Source organism: Terrapene carolina, unplaced genomic scaffold (assembly GCF_002925995.2).
Source record: "Terrapene carolina triunguis isolate 2854851 unplaced genomic scaffold, T_m_triunguis-2.0 Scaffold95, whole genome shotgun sequence".
Taxonomy (NCBI): domain Eukaryota; kingdom Metazoa; phylum Chordata; order Testudines; family Emydidae; genus Terrapene; species Terrapene triunguis.
The window spans coordinates 1,508,579-1,529,590 of NW_020664446.1; the positions used below are offsets into that span (position 1 = coordinate 1,508,579).

The 21,012-nt window shown below is 57.2% G+C and overlaps 1 protein-coding gene across 1 annotated transcript in view; it reads left to right on the plus strand.

Moving 5' to 3' along the window:
* The first annotated feature begins 293 nt into the window (after positions 1 to 293).
* Positions 294 to 21,012, plus strand: part of SLIT1 (slit guidance ligand 1) — a 126,726-nt gene continuing 106,007 nt past the window's right edge. Inside the window, exon 1 of the mRNA XM_029911358.1 lies at positions 294 to 472. Within this exon, the coding sequence (XP_029767218.1) occupies positions 294 to 472 (179 nt within the window). The remainder of the gene's footprint in view (positions 473 to 21,012) is intronic.

Consider the following 21,012-nt stretch of genomic DNA (forward strand, 5'->3'; position numbering starts at 1 on the left):
CCCTCCTGCAGCCCCCTCAGCCGCATGCGCCCCAGGCCGGGCCCGATCCGGCGGAGGGGGCAGTTCCTTTGTGTGCGCGCCGGGGCGCTGCGCCCCGCGGCGAGGGGCCGGCGCTGGGGGAGGAGCCGGCCGGGGCTGGGGGTTGTGTCTGCGATTGATGGATGGGGGGTGGGGGGCGCGGAGCTCTGCGCTCAGACGCAGCCGGCTGCTGGCTGGGGAGGGCGCTCGGCGGCGGCGCAGCTCCGAGCCCGGTCCCGGTCCCGGTCCCCGTCCCGGCGAGCGCGGTCCCCGGCATGGCCCCGCAGGGCAGGTGGCTGCGAGCCGGCGCCTGGCTGCTGGCCTGGGCGGCTGCGTGCGGGGTGCGGGCCACCGGCTGCCCCGCGCTCTGCACCTGCAGCGGCACCACCGTGGACTGTCACGGCACCGGGCTCCGGGGCGTCCCCAAAAACATCCCCCGCAACACGGAGCGATTGTGAGTACGGACCCGCCCCGCCCCGCCCCGCAGAGACCCCCGCGCTGCCCCCTGCCCCCGGGACGGGGGGCCTGGGCTCTTGCTTTGGTAGCTGGCGTCACAGCTACTCACCCGGCCCTCCATGTGTGGGGTAGGGCCGGGATCGAGCCCCCCCATGTGTGGGGTAGGGCTGGGATCGAGCCCCCCCATGTGTGGGGTAGGGCTGGGATCGACCCCCCCCCATGTGTGGGGTAGGGCCGGGCTCCCCCCATGTGTGGGATAGGGGCTGGGGCCGGGATCAACACCCCCCCCCCCAGGTGTGGGGTAGGGCCGGTTGCCGGGCTGGCGGGCCGGGGAAGGCGCCGTGCAGCGGTTTGCAGGGACCCCCGCGGGGTGACAGTCCCGGCGCGGGGCGCACAAAAGGGGGCGGGGGGGGAGCCAGACAGGGATTTTTGTCTTGAAGCTCCTGAGCCAGCCTCCAATTGTCTTTGTTACGGGGGGGGGGGGGGGGGGGGGCTGCGTCTGTGGCTCCGCGCGTGGGGCTGTGGGATGGAATCGGAGCGGGACCCCTCCGCGCACACGCGTGGATCTCCGCACTCTCTCCGGCCGCGCACACGTGCGCCAGCCCCCCGGGCCGCTGTGTCCTGCGGAGCCCGCCTGGGACGTCTGGCTTTCGGGGCTCCCCCCGGGGTCCGTCCCACGCTCCCTCCCCGCGCGTTCCCACGGGGCTGGCTGGGGGACGGGGTCACGGGCTCCCCACAGACCCACGCGGCTCCGATTCAACTTTCCTCGTATTAAACCCCCGCGGCCCAGCGCGGGGCGCATTGTCCGCTCCGGGGCGCACGGCCGAGGCGGCCGGTTCCCCTCGCTCGCTTCGCCAGGGACCCCCAGCCCGGGCCGGGCGGCTCCGCCTGGGACCTGGGGACCGCCCCGGTGACAGGGCAGCCGGGCGCAGCAGCGGCTGGGGACAATAGCTGCGTCGGAGCGGGGCCGCCCCCCAGTCTAGACGGGCCCGGAGCCGGGGGCGGGGGGGCTGCCCGGCCTGTAACGGGCTCCGCGGGGCAGGACGTGGGGCTCGGGTCCGGAGGGAGCGGGGCGAGCCCCAGCGAGCCAGCGTCGCGCTCTGTCCTCGGGGAGTTTCCCCGGCACCTCCGGAGGACGCCCCCCGGCGGTCCGGCCTGCCCGGCCCGCCCCCGGCCCCTGGGGGAAGCCCGTGAGGGCCGCCCCCCCTTCTCCAGCACAGTGCTGGGTTCTCTGGAGGGGTGTTCGCTGGGCGAGCCCCGGCAGAGAAGGGGCCGGGCTGGATCTGCTGGGGGTTGTGAGTCTGCACCCCAGTCACCTGCTCTCTGGGACCCCCCCATCCTGACCGGTGCAAATTCCACCCTAGGCTCCTGCAGCTCTGCCGGTCTGTTGGAGGTTCCAGCCCTGGGCCCCTAGCCAGGATCTGAACCCCAGTGGGAGGGAGGCGGGGGCGGGAGCATGAATTCTCTGCTTGGCCAGTTATTACCATCCTAGACCTGGTGTGCTGCAGTGTTGCTGCTGACTGTCTCCAGCTGGGGGCCTGCTCAGCTGCTCCCACTTAGCCAGGTGGCCAGGCAGCCCCACCAGGGGACCTCAGTCTGTTCCCGGCGGAGATGAGGTGTCATTTGTATTGAATGCACTAGGGTAAGCCCTGCCCTGGGGTGAGCCAATGCAGCTCTGCTGAGGATGACTCTGGCAAGCGTGGCCGGGAGATTTGTAAAGTGGGTGAAACATAAGAACGGCCAGACTGGGTCAGACCAAAGGTCCATCTAGCCCAGTAGCCTGTCTACCGACAGCGGCCAATGCCAGGTGCCCCAGAGGGAATGAACAGAACCAGGCAGTTATCGAGTGATCCATTCCCTGTCACCCATTCCCAGCTTCTGGCAAACAGCGGCTAGGGACACCATCCCTGTCCATCCTGGCTAATAGCCATTGATGGACCTGTCCTCCAGGAACTTATCTAGTTCTTTTTTGAACCCTGTTATAGTCTTGGCCTTCACAACATCCTCTGGCAGAGCTCCGTAGGCTGACGGTGAGTGTGCTGGGTGAAGAAATACTTCCTTGTGTTCGTTTTAAACCTGCTGCCTACTAATTTCATTTGGTGACGCCTAGTTTCTTGTGCATCAGCTCCGGGTGCCAGGCCCCCAGGAAATGGGTGTCTTGGGGCATCTCAGCGTCTCCACAGCTCCTCTGGGCTGCCCCCTGCTCCTTGGCCACCTGCGACTGACCCAGCAGGAAGTGACGGGAGACATGACTGCTTTAGTTAATCTTCTCTGCATTGCACAAGGCAGACACCACCCTGGCCTATCAGCTCTCTGTCTCCATGCACAGCCAGTCCTGCCGCATTGGCACAGAGTCTGGGCTGGGGGGGTGCACGTTTCTGGCCCCAGAATTACAGCTTTGGTGTAAGAGTCATATTACATGTCTAGCCTTGGCACTTGATCCCGATACAGGGCTGGGCCATGGTGTCTGCAGGCCGTGGGAAAGAGCAGTTCTGGGAGCTACCTGCACACCTTAGAATGGAGTGATAACCCTGGAACCTAATGATGGCAGTGGCATAAGTGTCATGGTTGTTAAAATTTTAGCAGGAATGTCTAGTTACTCTTTCAGGTGTGCGTGGCCCCTGTGAGTCCTTGGTGGGGTGTGTGCTCTTCCCGTGACTTCCCACCTGTCTGCAGAGGCAGCACCTGTCTGGGAGCTCACCAGCTCAGGTGCAGAGCCAGCTCCCCGGGGCATCACAGTGAGGGGCATCACAGGCTGGCTCTGTCACTGGGTGCAGGGCTTTGTTGTTAATGGGCTCAGATCTGCGGCAGGAACAAAGGAAGGGCTGTGTGCGGAGGGGCTTGGAGTGTGAATGGCTGCAGAGAGCTGCCCCAGTATGCCCTGGGTGGCTACAGGACCTTTTTACAAAAGGCTCCAGAGGTGATCCCAGCAATTACAGGCCAGTAAGTCTAACTTCAGTGACAGGAAAACTGGTTGAAACAAAATTGTCAGACACATAGATGAACAGGATTTGTTGGAGAAGAGTCAACATGGTTTTTGTAAAGGGAAATCATGCCTCACCAATCTACTAGAATTCTTTGAGGAGGGTCAACAAGGGTGATCCAGTGGATATAGTGGACTTAGATTTTCAGAAAGCCTTTGACAAGGTCCCTCAGCAAAGGCTCTTAAGCAAAGTCAGCTGTCATGGGATAAGAGGGAAGGTGCTCCCATGGATCAGTGACTGGTCAAAAGATAGGAAACAAAGGGTAGGAATAAATGGTCAGTTTTCAGAATGGAGAGAGGACAATAGTGGTGTCCCCCAGGGGTCTGTACTGGGACCTATTTAACATATTCATAAATGATCTGGGGAAACGGGGAAACAGTGAGGTGGCAAAGTTTACAGATGATACAAAACTACTCCAGATAGTTAAGTCCCAGGCAGACTGGGAAGAGTTACAAAGGGATCTCACAAAACTGGGTGACTGGGTAACAAAATGGCAGATGAAATTTAATGTTGATAAATGCAAAGTAATGCACATTGGAAAACATAATCCCAACTATACATATAAAATGAAGAGGTCTAAATTAGCTGTTACCACTCAGGAAAGAGATCTTGGAATCATCATGGATTGTTCTCTAAAAACATCTGCTCAATGTGCAGCAGCAGTCAACAAAGCGAACAGAATGTTGGGAACCATTAGGAAAGGGATAGAGAATAAAACAGAAAATATCATAATGCCACTATAGAAATCCAGGGCATGCCCACACCGTGAATACTGCGTGCAGTTCTGGTCGCTCCATCGCAAACATGATATATTCGAATTGGAAAAAGTACAGAGCAGGGCAACAAAAATGCTTAGGGGGATGGAACAGCTCTGATATGAGGAGAGATTGAAAAGACTGGGGCTGTTCAGCTTGGAAAAGAGACGACTAAGGGGGGACATGATTGAGGTCTATAAAATCATGACTGGTGTGGAGAAAGTGACTAGGGAAGTGTTATTTACTCCTTCACATAACACATGAACCAGGAGTCGCCCAATGAAATTAATAGGCAGCAGGTTTAAAACAAATACAAGGAAGTACTTCACACAACACACAGTCAACCTGTGGAACTCCTCGCCAGGGGGTGTTGAAGGCCAAAAGTATAACTGGGTTCAGAAAAGAATGAAATCAGTTCCTGGAGGGCAGGTCCATCACTGGCTATTAGCCAAAATGGACAGGGATGCAGCCCCCTGCTCTGGGTGTCATTAGCCTCTGTTTGCCAGAAGCTGGGAATGGGCGATGGGGGATGGATCACTGGATGATTCCCTGTTCTGTTCATTTCCTCTGGGGCACCTGGCACCGCCCTGATAGAAGACAGGACCCTGGGCTAGCGGGGCTCAGCACGGCCGGCCTGATGAGGCTTGCACAGGCCCATGGAGCGCACTCGGTGAGAGACCCATCCTGGACTGGCGCCCTCATTACCAGTCCTTCTCCAGACCAAGTCATTTACTGGGATTGAGCCTAATTAGGTCAGGGGCCTGTCAGGAATGGCAGCCAGCCTCTGCACCTGCCCCGTGTGAGCGCAGCCCCGCGGCCCTGCCAGCGCCCAGCGTGTCAGCAGCCCTGCAGGGCGCCTCTTTAATGGGATTTTCTCTTCTCCTCGGAGCAGTGATGATGACACCGCGCGGTGACAGGTCTGCCGCGAGCTGTGGACACAGGGAAACTCTAATGACCGAACCACCTTTTACTAAACCTTCGGGCAGGGGGCGCGGGGCTGGGTTTGCACAGACACTCAGGTCTGCCACAGCCCCAGGCTCGTCCCTCTGGGAGCTTGGCAGGACCCACAGCGTCTGTTCTCTAGCCCCCCGCCCGTCAGTGCGCTCGGAGCAGCGCGTGAAGCTGACAGCCCCGAGAGACGCGCCCGCTGGCATCTCTGGGAGCGGCTGGTCTCAGCGCCTCTCCGGCTGCTCCTGCGGCCGTTTCCCCCAGCTGCTCAGGGGCGAGAGACGTTCTCCTACTCGGGGCTCTGACTCCTGAGCTGGAAATAGTCCCGCGGGTGCAGTGAATCCAGCCCAGCGTCCCAGCTGTGGCCGGAGCCAGCCCCAGCCACTTCAGAGAACCCCTGGCACTTACCATGGACTCCGGTGGCAAGAGCTTGGACTCTCCACTTGTGCCCCGGAGCCTGCCACGTGCAGCGTCTCGTACTGGGGGTTCTTCCTTTGCACTGAGCCCGTTGGCACACTTGGGGCCCTTGGGCAGAGCTGGGCTGGGAGCTCTCGTCTCTCGCAGGTGCCGTTTGGGGGTTTTCCCAGCCCCACGCGCTAGGCTTCGGGGCTCTCTGCAGCCGGGGTTCTCCCTCTGCTCTGTCACTCCTTGGCGCGGCAGCTCACACGCTGCATGGAGCCTGTAAACTCCATGGGGCAGCCGAGCCCAACGGGGCCTGATTCCTGACGAGCCATGGGCACATGGCATTTATACCTGGAACAGGCCTGCCCCCATTCTCTGCCCCCAGCGGGGTCACCTGAACTCCCCCAGGAGCCTTGTGGGGAGGGGGCAGAGAGTGGGCATGCTGGGAAAATGCCAATTTTTCACCAAACTCCCCCACCTGACCGGCTCCCCCCCGCCCCCCCGTCAGATGCATAGGCTGTGGGGGTCTGATGGCGCCCGACACGTTTTCCAGCGAACGGGGCCAAGAGAAACCAGGAGCCAGCCCTGACTCGAGTCCTTGGGCCACATTAATTGCTGGGCTGAGCGTAGAAAAGCCCATTGGGCTCAGTGGAGCTGTGCCTGCTTTTGCCAGCTGTGAATTCGGCCCTGTGGGCTGGGGGCTCCTGCCAGCTCCCAGAGGGGACCCCTGTTGGCAGTTCATGTCGCAGCCGGCCGCTGTGGCTGAGTCTGGAGGGGTCCGCGAGCCCCTCTCACTGCCTGCTGCAGCTCGAGGAGAGTCCCGGGGGTGCTCTGCTTGTCGGGTCTGGGAGTGGCAGGGGGAAGTTGAGGCAGGGAGGCCCTGATGTGTGGGTCTGGGGGGGCACGCTCCCCATCAGCACTCTACCCAGCACGCTGCACCTTCAGGTCAGGGGGCTACTTTCATTTGGCGCCTGCTTCCCGTAATCGATGGGCACTTCGGGTTTAATTAGCGGGTAACGAACTAGGCCAGATTGCCCCACCCTTGCTCCAGGCAAGTAGCCCTGTGTTCCCCAGGTACCCTTCTCACCTCTCCCAGGAAGGCCCTTCGGGTATTGCTTCCCTGCTGTCATGTCCTGAGCCAGTCTGCAGCCTCCTATCCTGGTGTCCTGGCATTTCATGGCCCGTTGGTCCCTTTGTTCTCTTGGGGGAGCCCTTAGCCTCACTTGGCTCTAGGATCTAATGCCGGAGCCGCCTCGCTGGACTGATCCTCAGCTGTAGGCAGCGGAGCCACATGGGTTTAGCCCAGCTGGAGATCTGGGCTGGTGACTTGCCTTTTCCCTAGCAGAGTTGTGAATTCTCCCGAGCTTTCTTTCTTGGACCCAGCTGAGCCAGGAGCTGCGGCTGCGGGAGGGTGGAGAGCCGTGCCTGCCTTGTGAGAGCAGGTGTGTTTCTAAGCCCTGTGTGCGCCTCCTGCCCGCTGCTGTGTAGAGACATGTGCGCCTAGTAATGTTAATTGGGGCTCAGGGACAGGCGTTCATTGAGGGAGGGATAGCTCAGTGGTTTGAGCATTGGCCTGCTAAACCCAGGGTTGTGAGTTCAATCCTTGAGGGGGCCACTTAAGGATCTGGGGCAAAATCAGTACTTGGTCCTGCTAGTGAAGGCAGGGGGCTGGACTCGATGACCTTTCAAGGTCCCTTCCAGTTCTAGGAGCTAGGATGTCTCCATTTAATTTAATTTAAGCTGCCCAGCGCCGCCGCTGCGTGGCTCTATTCCATCTCCCTCACCTTCGGGGGAAAGAAAGTTACTTTCCCAGGGCGCTTCTTGTCTAACTTTCCCCAGCGTCCCATGGGGCAGGGACCAGGGTCTACTCTGTGTTTGTGCAGTCTAGCGCAGCAGGGTCCTAGGCACGACCATGATACAAATCCTCATAAATACTGAGCTCAGTGGGGGCTGCAGATGGTCAGCACCGCTGAGAATCAGCCCCATGTGTGTCTAGCAGACCCCCCTCCACCCAGCCCCGGCTGCGCTGTTCCATTCCCTCTGCCCCCGTCCAGTGCCTCCGGAGTGTGTGAAATCCTTCCCGTTTGCTGGCCCCTCGCGTCCGCAGCCCAGGAGCGCGTGTGGCTCTTGCGGATCGGCAGTGGCTTTGCCGGGTGCAAGGTGGGTTGTCACCTGCACACCTTGGGAAATAAGAGTCCTGGGCGCCGGAGGCCTGTGATGTGCAGGAGGTCAGACTAGACGATCCTGATGGTCCCCTCGCAGTCTGTGAGCATCAGACAAAGGGGGGCTAGAAAGGCCAGAATGGCTCAAGTTGACTTTCGGGTGTCACGTTGCTCTCTCCACAAGCAGGGCTGCTCCAAGCCGGGTACGCTGGCAGCACTGACCGGTGCTGTGCTGGGTAGGAGCTCGCCTGGACAGGATGGCAGAGTTCAGGCAGCCTCAGAGCCTCTTCATCCTGCCCCAGGACTGAAAGGCCAAGTGGCCTGTGAATCAGCCTCTGGAGATGAATGCGAGAGGTTTCCATTGCGGAGGAAAGGACGCCCCGGAATCTTGAATTGAGATTTGCAAGGCTGCCTCCTGGGCTTCTGGCCAGGCCTTTGGCAGCGCTGCAGGACAGGCTGCAGGACCCGGCCTTTGCCGAAGGGCCTGGCAGGCAGCCTCAGCATGACCGTGTCTAACCGCTTTGAGAGCTGCCCGGCGTCTGGGCTGCTGTAGAACATTGTGGACAGATGGGGACGTTTTCCTGGCCTCTTAATTTTCGTTCTTTGAGATCTTCTGCAGAAAGCCACGCCGCTTCTGTCCGAGCAGGGCGCTGACCATTGGCCAGAGAATCCGTGCGGGTTCCGACCCACCCTCACATTGCTGCTGGGATTTGCTGGTGATTGTTGATCGCGTCTGCCTGATTTTTGGATTTGGTTTTGCTTTGGAAGTGTTCAGCTGTTGGCTCAGAGGCGGCCAGACGCTTACATGGGAGGGCAGGACATAGATTGATCGCTCTTAAGGCCAGAAGGGCCCATTGTGATAATCTAGGCTGGCCTCCTGCCGAGGGCAGGCCCGAGACCTGCCTGAGTCCATTCCTGTTTCAAGTCCAGTCGCTGGGGTTGAACTAGAGCATAACTTCTAGAAAAACATCCGATCCTGATTTAAACCTTTCCCGCGATGGAGACGCCCCCCCAGCCCATGGTCCGCTCTTCCTGGGGTGATGCCCCCCCGCACACCTTATTTCCGGTCTGAAATTGTCTACTGAGCTTTCAGCCACTGGGTCTTGTTATAACTTTTCCTGCTGGATTGAAGAGCCCTGTACGATCACATTTCTGTTCCCCAGGTAGGTATTTATAGTGTGTGACCACGTCACCCCTTCGCCTTCTCTTTGTTCAGCTAACGAGACTGAGCTCCGTGAATCGCTCGCTGCAAGGCAGATTGCACAACCCTTTCATCATTCTTGTCGCTCTTCTTTCAATTCTTCTTCAGTTGTGGACACCAGAACTGTTCAGCTGATTCTCCACCATGACCCCAAATCTTTGTCAGAGTCGCGGCTTCCCAGGACAGAGACTCCCACCCTGTAAGTGTGGCCTGCGTTCCTCATTCCTACATGTATGACTTTGCATTTAGCCCCATTAAAACACACGTTGTTTGCTTGCACCCAGCTTCCCACGGGATCCGGATTGTATCCGTGACCTCTGCGTTATGTACCACTTCCCCTGTCGTCGTGTCATCTGCAGACTTCCTCAGGCCTGGGTCACTGATAAAACTATTAACGAGCCCGGGGCTAAGAACCCTTCAGGACCCCCCTGGAACCTGACGGGCTCGATGAGGATCCCCCGTTTTGAGACCTCTCAGCCGGCAGCTGTTCAGCCAGTCCGTGTGTGCTGTGTCGTGCCAGGGACGTTGTGCGGTACCGCGGTACGGCAGCACTGCTACCTGGGCAGCCAGACTTGTAACCTCATCACTCAGTGATGTTAAGTTAGTCTGACAGCAGCACCAGTCTTAGCGTTGGGTCTCCACGGGCTGGTTGGGGAGAGCTGTCGTCAGCAGCGTCGGGGCTGGCGCAGGAGAGCTCGAAGGAGGAAATTTCCCCTTTCTCTCTGGGACCCGGTGAAGGGCTTGTAGCCAGCTGCCAAGGATCCTCTTGCTCTAGGCAAGTGCAGAGAGAGCTGGCGCTGGCCCCGCTCGCTGGACAAAGGGGGATGCACTGCGTGAGTGCAGTGAATTGCCCCCGGGGTATTTGCTACCCAAGAGGATGGAGGCGCTCAGCGTGGTGTCTGCCCAGGGGGGGACAGAGGGAGATGCAGATGATGACTGGAGCCCTGTGGCTGTTCGTGGGAGTGCAAGGAGCTGCCTCTCCTCAGGTGGCTCGATGGACAGAATAGGAGAGCAGCTTCCATCTGAGCGAGCGCCCAGCATGGCTCCGCTCCCCAGGCCGAGCTGCCCTCTGGAGCCCCAGGGTCGCGGGCTGTGCCAGGCTCTGCCCTGGGCAGGGCTCTCTCTGGAAGCCAGGCTGCTGCTCGGTGGATTCCCTTGGAGTCCTCCTCAGGATTGAGCAAATTTGCAATTCTATTCCAATTTCTCCCTTCAGCTCCTTCCAAGGCAGATGCTGTCTATATATTGCCATGGCAACGCTGGGCCTCTCTCCCCATGGAATTGCGAGCTGGAAAAATATTAGTTTAAAAAACTATGTCGTGTTTGTTTTGACTGGAGCTGAGGCTGGTAGCGGAGAATCTATTGTCCCCACGTTGGGAAAAGTCACCGGTAAGAGACATTAAAGCCTCTCGGATTGGCCCCGGGTGGCCACTTTTCACGCCAAGCAGCAGTGGTTTCCCGGGAAAGTCTGATCCATCCCGGGTTTATTGCACCGTTTCAGATACATATTTTTGTCTTACATGTGCTGCTGCGTTGTTTCCCCCGGAGTGGTGCTGTTCTGCCGCCGTCGGCTCCTCTGAGCCGATACAGCGCCTGGGAGCGAGAATTGTCTGCACTTGGAATCGGTTGGCCTGTACAATCACTTCAAAACGGGGCTGTTATTTAGGCTCTTGTCTGTCTGCTACTTCCCCATACCGCACGCCCAGCCCTTGGCACGGTCTCGCTGCAATTCTCACCAGTGGCAGCACCCGGGCCCTCTGGCTCCAAAAGCACAGGCGCTGAGAGAGACTCCCCATCCGCAGTAGAGGGGCAGTGATGTCCAGTGGAACAGTTCAGAGTCCGTCCAGCAGGCGGTGTTATTGTTTAGTATTTGTAGGACCCCATTGGGCCGTGCGCTGGACAAACACAGAACAGAAAGTCCCTGCCCCAAAGAGCTGGCAATTTAAGTGTAAGACGGGAGATGACAAGTGGATCAGATGGAGGAGTAGCAGGAAACAATGAGAGAGCCTCGGTGGGGGGGGGGGGGGGGGCGGGGGGCTCGGCACGGGTGAGTGGGCGGCGGGCTCGGTGTGGGCAGGTGGGCGGCGGGCTCAGTACGGGCAGGGGGCTTGGCGTGCGCAGGTGGACGGGGCTCGGCGCGGGTGGGCGGGCTGGGGCTTGGTGCGGGCAGGCAGGGGGCTCGGCGCGGGCGGGCGGGCAGGGGGCTCGGTGCGGGCAGGGGGCTCGGCGTGGGCAGGTGGGCAGGGGGCTCGGCGCGGGTGGGCAGGCAGGGGGCTTGGTGCGGGCGGCCGAACCGTTGCTGAGTTTTGTGCAGACATTGCGGCAAAGGAGAGTTTTGAGGAGGGATTCGAAGGAGGACAATGAGGTGGCTTTGCCAATGTTTACAGGGAGCTTCTCCCAGGTGTGAGGGGCAGCCGGGGAGGAAACACAAAGGTGCTTGTTTGAAAATGTGACAAGGGGGTTCATGCACGTACACACACACACTCCAGCCAGCTCATTACAGTATTTGCATTTACTTCTAATTTCATGCTCCCTTTCCTTCAGCGTTTGCTCCGTTTCTGTTTCCCCCGAAGCTGGGAAGCAGCGGGGGGCGAGGCAGTCTCTGCCCGGTGTGTAATGAAGTGTCAGGGCTGGAGCGTCTCATGGAGGCCACGCAGGATGGAGCAGGCGAGCGTTCGGAGAGTGCGATGCGACGTGGGAAATCACAGAGCTCTGCGCAGGTTCCTGGGTGAGCGGGCAGTGTATAGAGTGTATTCCCCGAAGGAAGAGAAGCCCACCTTTGGGAGGGGTTTAGTCTGGCCAGGGCCAGGCTCATCACTAGGAGCAGAGGAGCGTAAAGTGAGGGGGAAGGGGATGTGCGTGGATGGGGGAGAACGGCGAGATGGAAATGCTGGAACAGAGTCTGCATCCCCGAGTGGGGCCCAATCCTGCCTGGTTCTGTGCCCTTCCGAGAGGTGCTCAGCACCGCCAGCTTAAATGGGGTCCTGCCTTTTTAACTCTCTGTAAACGAGCTTTCATAAAGCCAAGGGGCCATAGAAACATTCCCAAGGATTCAAAGAACAAGGAATAGAGCTGGTTGAGTGCCAGCAAGCGGCTCTTCCCCTGCAGGGTCTGAAACCCAGATTGTTGCTAAGAAGCTGAAAGTGCGACTGACTCTAAAGCAAGGGCCGATGGGCTCCCTGGATCCCTCTGTCCCAGCCGGGAGAGACGCTGTAAGTGACGCGTTGGATTTCTCCCAGCGTTAACGTCGAGGGCCCATTGGTAACACAGACAGGGGCAGGGGTTTGTCGAGAACGTGGCTGTTCAGTTCACGGTGTTGTTTTAAATGAGCAGATAAATCGTGTGAGACAGAGACCCCTCGTGGTGTAAATCAGGGTAGTTCCCTTGCACCCGCTGCCGCCAGGCTGCGTTACAACACCTGAGGATCTGGCCCAGATCCTGGCCTGTGGCCGGGGCCATTTCAGGCTTCCTGAGGCTTTGCTGAGAATCTCTTTCACGGCGTGAATTTTGGATGCAAACGCAGCTCCAGACAGCAGAGGCAGTGCCCATGGGGACAGAGGCGCTGCTAGGAAAAAGAGAAATGAATTTTTCAGGCCACTGGGCTCTGAAAGCGGAGGAATACAAGCTCACCGCGCCGACGGCAAGAGCAGCGATGGAGCCGGAGCTTGGCAAAGCGAGGATGCGTCACCAGGCTGGGGCCTGGAGTAGAAACGGGGTCTCTTGGTTCCCTAACCGGGGCAGGGAGGAGGGGGCAAAGCTGGGAGATGTGGGGATTCAGGAGAGCAAAGGGATGTGGATCATTCAAGAACCCCCATATCTGGGTGCCGAGGCTTCCCGCAGGAGTCTGTCCCAGCAGCCTTTGGGGCCGCAGATCCCTGCCGCTCCTAAACCGGGGGTGACAGGAGTCCTGCTTCGCCCCATCGCCATAGCAACTGAGTACCTCCTAATCTTCCGTGTGCTCTCCGGACGCCCCCTGCGAGGCAGGGATGTGCTGCTGCTCTCGCCTTGCCGACGGGGGGTGGGGCAGAGAGACTAAGTGATGTGCCCAAGGTCACACGGGCAGTCTGTGGCAGAGCTGAGAACAGAAGCCAGCTCTGAGTGCCATGGTAGTGCTCTAACCACTGGGCTATCCTTCCCCTGTATCTGGGAAACAGGCGTGGCAAAGGCAGTAACTGCAGAACTCAAATCTTTAGTGTGTCCAGCTGGACTAGTGGACGGAGCACAGGGCTGGTCGTCAGGACTCATGGGTTCTGTTCCTATCTGCCAGTCATTGTGCAGCTGGACAAAGTCATTTCCCTGCTCCGTGCCTCAGTTTCCCCATCTTTCGAATGGGGATAATGACATTCAGCCATTATTGTATTAAATCAAGGGCTTTGAAATCGGAGGATGACAAAGAACTCCTCTGTGTCTGTGCAAAGCCCACCCAGGGGGAGGAAGGGCTAAGAGCGGGGGCACGAACCCCCCAGAGGTAAGTGAGAAAAGCATAAAACTCTCCTGTTCCCCAGCACTAGTTTCCCAAGCCGGGCTGCTTGTGAGGCTTAGAAGTGTATTGTGGTGTCAGCCTGGTTTAATACTCTCTTCCGGCCTGTCCTCTGCTCCCCAGCGTTCACTGGCTGCTCCGCCCTCTGCTAGGGGCTAGTTTATCATCGGCCGCTCTACTGTGAGCCCCAGGAAAGGGCTCTGCTCCTTGGCGTGCTCCCAGGAGGCACCTGGCTGGCTGGCCTTCGCTGATGGCAGCCTTCATCCCCTGGGCCTATGGGAGCTGCAGGCGGGTGCCCTGGGAGAGCGGGGCCAACTGCTGCATGGAAGCTCCTCCTTGCCAGCACTAGCTAGGGATGGCGCCTCCTCACCGTGCGGGATAGGCACAGGGCTCCCCTGGCGGCATGGGGCAGGGCTGGGCCGACGCAGGCAGTGACGTTCCAGAAGCCGACTGGGCTTGGGGAGGTTTACAGAATGCAATGGAAGGAGTTTGTGAAGTTGCAGCTGCTCAGGCATCATCATCGAGTCGTGGTGTCACCCAGCCTCAGGCAGGGACTAGGCCCAGGGCGCCAGGCGCTGCACGCACATCTCACGAGAGGAGCTTGCAATCGAAGTGTAAGCAGAAGGGTGTCCTAGGCAGGTAGAGAGTGGCTGGGGGTGAGGAGCACCCGGTAACAATGGACTGGCCGGACAGATGGGCCGTTGCCGCCCCAGTCGAAGCGAGAGCCACGTGATCACGTCTGACGGGTGACGGATTAAGCACCAGATCTTTCACAACATGCCTCTGAAATGGCAGCCCCGTATGCTGGGGCTCGCACTCTGCATTGGCACGCGCCGATTGGGTCGTGAGACGTCACACCACTTCCACCTGCAAAGGCAGGTTTTTCATTCCACGCCCGTATCTGGGGCAATTTCAGAGGCTGAATCAAGGCCGGCTGCATGTGTGGCCCCGAGAGCCCCAAATCGATCGGGCATTGCTGCAAGAAAGCAAAACTAAATGGGTCAACACGGTGGCAAGAGCCAAGTGTGTGCCAGCCCCTGTCGTGGTGGGCACACTCGGCATTCCTGGGCTTCGGGCATGCACTGCCAGGAATTACGGACGATCGGATCGCCGTGCCTGCCTTGCGCCGCTTTCCCCATCCATCAAGTCCCTAGGGAATAGATTTGATTGTGACCGTGTCTAATTATCCTTCACCGTTTCCATTCCATTCAGTTGCTACAGGGTGAGCCAGCCCCCAAACCCTCCAAGCGGCTGGGGCAAAATCCAGCAAACCCACAAGGAACTGTAAGCCAATAAACCGCAGGGTGTGACCTGCTACCGTGGTAACAAAGGGCTCATTCATTTGAACTGATTTTACCAAGGGATGTGGGGGATTTGCCATCACCTGACGTCTTCACATGGAGCCTGGGCATTTCTGTCTCAGCCGTGTCCTCGCTCAGCCGCCAGTTCTGGCCTGAAGGCAGGAAGCACTGGGGCTGTGTTATAGGGGAGGTCAGGCAAGAGGCCCGTAATGGTTGCCTCTGGCCTTTACCGCTAGGAACGACAAGGAAGAGCAAGTTATTGGCTGTTATTTCCCAGCCAAGGAGATTCGAGCAGGTGCCCACACAGGCCTCGGGATGCGCCGGTGAGCTCTGGTAGCTGCATGGTTCGCGGCCAAGGAGGTATTTTTTACTCTGCTGGAATAGGGCAGCAAGGCAAAGGGTTAGCTACCGAGCAGCAAGAATTTCAGAGGCCTGGGCCTGACAGGCTGTAATTTAGTATCTGAGGCACTGGGGGAGAGAAAGTGGCGTGAAGTGAAATCGCAGCGTTGTTGTCTTGGCAGCATTTGAAACACGCTTTCACCTGCTGCTGATTCCCCTCTGGGCTCAAAGGCTGCCGTTCCCCCGAACAAAGAGGCGAGGGGAGTCTGACGGTTCAGTGGGATGATGGTCAGGTCAGTGTGCAGCTGTGAGCACGGCCCAGCCCCCGAACACGCTGCAAACGGGGTGGTAGCTGCTGCACGAGGCTGGAAATGCTTAAAGTGGTCTGGGAGAAATGGGGGGGATCTGTCATCATGTGGGAGCTACAGGTCTGGGAAGACAGTGCTGACAGCACGCCCCTCAGCGCCGCGGCTCGAGGAAAACACGGGGTTTGTGGCTGGGCCTGCGACCCCTTGCAGATCACACACACCCCCCCCACACACACACACTTCAATCGCTGGCTGTCGGAGGGACGATTGAGCAGCACGAATGCCTTATGGTTCCTGGCGCTGGAGACAGCCGTGCTGCCCCTGACTCACTGCACACGCTGTGCTGCCTGGTTTCTCTCGCCCCCTGCTCAAAATCTAGACCTGAAATATCTCCTAAATTCCCCCAAATGCCCTGCAGTGTCCGCGGTGACTGAGGCTGAAGCTTTCTGTTTCACACTCTGGAGCAGGGCCTCTCAGCCTCTCCAGACTATGGTACCCCTTTCAGGAATCTGGCTTCTCCCCAAGTTTCACCTCACTTAAAAGCGACCTGCTTACAAAACCAGACCTAAAAATACAAGTGTCCAGCGCACTGTTCCTGAAACATTGCCGACTTTCTCATTTTTACCATCTAATTCTACATACATCGATTGGACTATAAATACTGTACGGACATTTCAGTGTCTAGTATATGGAGCAGTATGAACAAGTCATGGTCTGTATGAACTTTTAGTTTGTACTGACTTGGCTAGTGCTTTTTATGTAGCCTGCTGTAAAACTAGGCAAATCTCTAGACGAGTTGCTGTACCCCCGGCAGACCTCTCCGTAGCCCAGGGGTGCACGTACCCTGCTTGAGAACCGCTGCTCTGGAGGCAGTTGGGCTAGGGGCTAGGGCTCCAGTGCACCCAGTTCCTCCGTGTGGCACTGACCAGCTGCTTGCCTTTGGTCCAGGTACGTCTCCCGTCAGAGCCTCTGCCTTCCCGTCTGGAGGTAATGGCTCCAGCCTCCCTCCCCGCAGGCCGGGGCTCAGTGAAGTGCTTTGCTAGCCTTGCGTTGTTGTTATCAGAGATTCCGAGGCCGAAGGGCCCATTGTGATCATCTCCTCTGACCTCCTGTGAAACATAGGCCAGAGACCTGCCCCGCAATAATTCCAGAGCAGAGCTTCGAAAAACATCCCGTCTGGATTTAACAACGGCCGGTGATGGAGAATCCACCTGGCCCTGGGTAAATTGTTCCAGTGGTTAATTACTGTCACCATTACAAATGTACGCCTGGTTTCTAGTCTGAGTGTGTCTGGCTTCAGCTTCCAGCCATTGGATCATGCTCGACCTTTCTCAGCTAGACTGCAGAACCCAATAGTAAATATTCGTTCCCCATGTAGGTACTTATAGACTGCGAGCAAGTCAGCTCTTAACCATCTCCTTATTAAGCTAATTACATTGAGCTCCTGAGTCTGTCACTATCAGGCAGGTTTCCTAATCCTTTAATCATTCCCGTGGCTCTTCTCTAACCCCTCTCCAATTTACTCACATCCCTCTTGCATTGTGGGCACCAGAACTGGACACAAGATCCCAGCAGCAGTCGCACCAGTGCCAAATTCAGAGGTAAAATAACCTCTCTGCTCCTACTCAAGAGTCTCCTGTTTATGCTCCTGGGATCACATGAGCTCTTTTGGCCACAGCATCACACTGGGAGCTTGTGTTCAGCTGATTATCCACCATGACCCCCAAGTGTTTTCCAGAGTCACTGCTCCCCAGGGTAGAGTCCTCCATCCTGTAAGTGTGGCTGACGCTCTTCGTTCCTAGATGTGTACCAGATTAGCCGTAGTAAAACGCATATTGTTTGCTTGCGCCCAGCTTACCGAGTGATACGGATCGCTCTGAATCAGTGACGTGCCCTCTTCATTATTTACCAGTCCCCTAGTCTTTGGGCCATCTGCAGACATCAGTGATGACGTGTGTTTTCTTCCAGGTAAAAATGTTAAAGAGCCGAGGGCCAAGAACCGATCCCCGGGGGACCTCACTGGAAACACGCCCGCTCGATGAGTCCCCATTTGGAGACCTATCAGTTAGCCAGTTTTTAACCTGTTTAATGTGTGCCAGGTTCATTTGATAGTGTTCTCGTTTTTTAATCAAAATGTCCTATGGTACCAAGTCAAACACCTTACAGAAGTCTAAGTATATTACGGCAAAATGATCACCTTTATCAACAGAAGTTGTAAACTCATTAGAAAACACTATCAAGTTAGTTTGACAGGATCTATTTTCCATAAACCCATTTTGATTTGCATTAATGACATCACCCTCCTTTAGTTCTTTATTAATTGAGTCCCGTATTGGCCACTCCATTTATCTTGTGTGGGATCGATGTCAGGCTGACAGGCCTATAATTACCCAAGGCATCCCATTTACCCTTTTAGAAATTGGCACAACATTCGCTTTCTTCCAGTCGTCTGGAACTTCCCCAGTGCTCCACGACTTATTGAAAATCAACATTAACGGGCCAGTGAGCTCTTCAAAGCTCTTGGTGCAAGTTGTCTGGACCTGCTGATTTAAGAATGTCTGACTTTAGTAGCTTGTGTTTAACATCCCCCAGAGACACGAATGGAATGGAAAGAGTGTTGTTATCACTATATGAAGACACTGCTTCATCTGGCTTTACCCCCAAATACAGAACAGAAATACTTACTGAACACTTCTGCCTTTTCTGCGTTATTGATAATTCTACCATTTCCATCTAGTAATGGACCAGTACCATTGTCAGGATTCTTTTTGTTCCTAATATATTCAAAAAACTCCTTCTTGTTGTCCTCAAGTCTGCTGGCCATAGATGTCGCCTTGTGTCTCTTGGTTTCCCTTATCAATTTTCTACAATGCCTAACTTCTGATTTATATTCATTACTATCAACTTCATCTTTCTTCCATTTGTTATATATTACTTTTATTCTTTTACGTCTGCCTTCACTTCCCCTCTAACCTAGGTTGTCTTTTTAACCAGCACAACCTTCTTCCTCGATTGTGGCTTTTTGGTCATCTAGTCAAGTGTTCTTAAACGATTTCCAGTTATTCACATTTTTCGGATTAAATTCTTCCTCCCAGCTGATTTGGCTCACAATCGTTTTCAGCTTTGTGAAATGGGCCCCGTTAAAGAACCAATGTATCTATATTACTTGTCTAGACTTTATTCTGCTTACACATTATAAATGTGACCGTCATGATCACTTGTGCCTAGGCTACCATTCATTTTTAGGTCTGTGATCCGTGCGTCTTTATCTGTTAGGACAAGGTCTAACACAGAATTCACCCACGTTGGCTGCAACTCTTTCTGAGTTAGGAGATTGTCAGTTAGAATGTTTAGAAACTCCATGGATATTTTAGTCCTGGCTGCATGATACCTCCAGCATATGTCACTCTCACCGATCGCACAGCTCTTCTTCCTACACACTATAGGTAGGTGTGTAAGGAGCAGACACCAACTAGGACCGTCTCTGGTCTTTATCTGTTAGGACATTGATCCATAAGCAGGCAGGATAATTTTCTTCCAAGATATCAGTGACTCGGAACAGGTGACGTAATTTTTGATGTACAGTCCCCTGGCCTAAGAGTGTGGGGCAGAACGAGCCCATTTGATCAGACAAATCACTCTAAAGATGCTAACGATCTAAGACGATCTGTCAATGCCGCATAGTTGCAAATTACACAGTATTGAAAAACCTGGGGTGGGACACCACCAACGTCCTACGTCCTTGGTGAGCGGGCTGAGCAGGGGCCGAGCTGGGTGTGACGCGGGGGCCTGGAGCCCAGGGAGTGGGAGATGACTGGGGCTCTTGTCTTTCAGAGTGGGAGCCTGCTATTTGCTTGGTGCGTGTGCGTGCAGCGCCTGGGACAGTGGGGCCCTCTTGGCTTATGTATTCCAGCCATATCAATGTTACAGCAGTTTAAAATGAGGTCCTGATAGGTGGGAGTCTGAACCCTGAGAAACCTCTAACCCAGGAACCCCACATGTGCACCATTAACTCTACCCCCGCTTCTGATGTGGCACGATCTGCATCCGTGGGTGCATTTTAGAGCACTTTGGAAAATCGGCACTCAGACATAAAGCTCTGCCTATAGTGCGTGTGTGCGCGCGTGCGTGTGTGTGTGTGTGCGTGTGTGTTTCCTTCCTTTTAGCCCCGAGTCAGCTTGGGGCAGTCGAGTTGGTATCTCTGAACTCTGTTTGCACATCTCTGTGCACCATGCCCTGGGCTCACAGCCTTGCTGGATTGCCGCTGGGTCCCTGTCCTGCCAGGGGATGAGCAGCCTCTGAGCGCTCAGCGCCTCTGGAGTTACTCCCCTCCTGGCAGGATCGGGCCCTTGTTCCCGGGGCAGGGGGGAGGAGGGAGCAGGGGAATCCAAATGTCTCTGCCCGCCTGGTGCCTAGGCTTGGCCTGCTGGGAGCTGGATGTGCTGCTGGGTTTCAGTTTAATCAGCAGGGCCGGGAGCGTCTATTCATTCCCACCGAGGCATTCATCAGTGTCCTAGTAACCTGCCCCCCAGCCCCCTCGCACTCAGGCACACACGGCTCCATAATGGAAGGAGCCAGGCAATCTCAGCAGCTGAATGGGATTTTGAGCTGTGTAATTATGAGACTATGCCGGTCGAGTTGGAACTCATTAGCCATTATCAGCCATTTCAGCAGCACAATGCCACCACCCCAGGCTGCGCGGCTTCAGTGTCTGGACACGCTGCCGAGGTGCTGGAGGCCGTCCTGCCTCTGACCTCGGCCCTCCCTCGGGCCCCACGCTGCGTAGGGACCCCAAGGGCAGGGCCTGGCGCTGCCAGGGGTGCGTTCCATCGAAACGGCTGCAAAGGAGCCTCTGCCGGCTCCCGGTGTGGGGAGCAACAGGCAATGAATCTAGTCTCCATTCCCCTCTGTATGGGAGAGGCCAGATCCCACTCTGCGCTGCCTGGTCCGAGAGCGCAGGCCCCGCGGTACGGGCCCGGTCTGAGATCGCAGGCCCGGTCTGAGGGCACAGGCCCCGCGGTAGGGACCCCGCTGCGCTGGCCGGTCCCAGGGTGCAGGCCCCAGTACGGACCCTGCTGCACTGGCCGGTCCGAGAGCGCAGGCCCCGCGGTATGGACCCCGCGGTGCTGGCCCGGTCCGAGATCGCAGGCCCTGCGGTAGATTGAAAGTGCCTGATGTGCTGCCCCCAGTGTGAGTGCACAGACTTGGCTGCCCAAACCCTGTGCTGAAGGCTCTGGCTCCAGGCCCCCCTGCCCCAACCCCGGCTCTTGGGGCCCCTCTGCCCCAACCCTGGCCCCAGACCCCCCAGCTCTCAGGGACCCCCTGCCCCGACCCCATCTCTCAGCACTCAGCAAGTGGGGGCTGAGCAGAGCGGTTCTTCGTGTCTGAGTTGGGAAGGAGGCGCTTTGCTCGCTGCCCTGCGCACGCACGGCTCCTGGTACATTCAGGGCATGGCCATGCTGCCGGCGCTTTTGAGCTGCGGCTCGGGCTGGCACTCGGGCTCTACCCCCCCCCCCCCCCCCGGCTTCAGAGCCCGCGTGCCAGCCTGAGCCGCAGCATTGACACGGCTGTGTCTAAGCGCGGCAGCACCAGCCCAGCGCATTTGCCAGCCCGGCTTAGTGCTCGCTGCTGGGGCTGTGGAGACGTCCCCCGAGAGAGCCT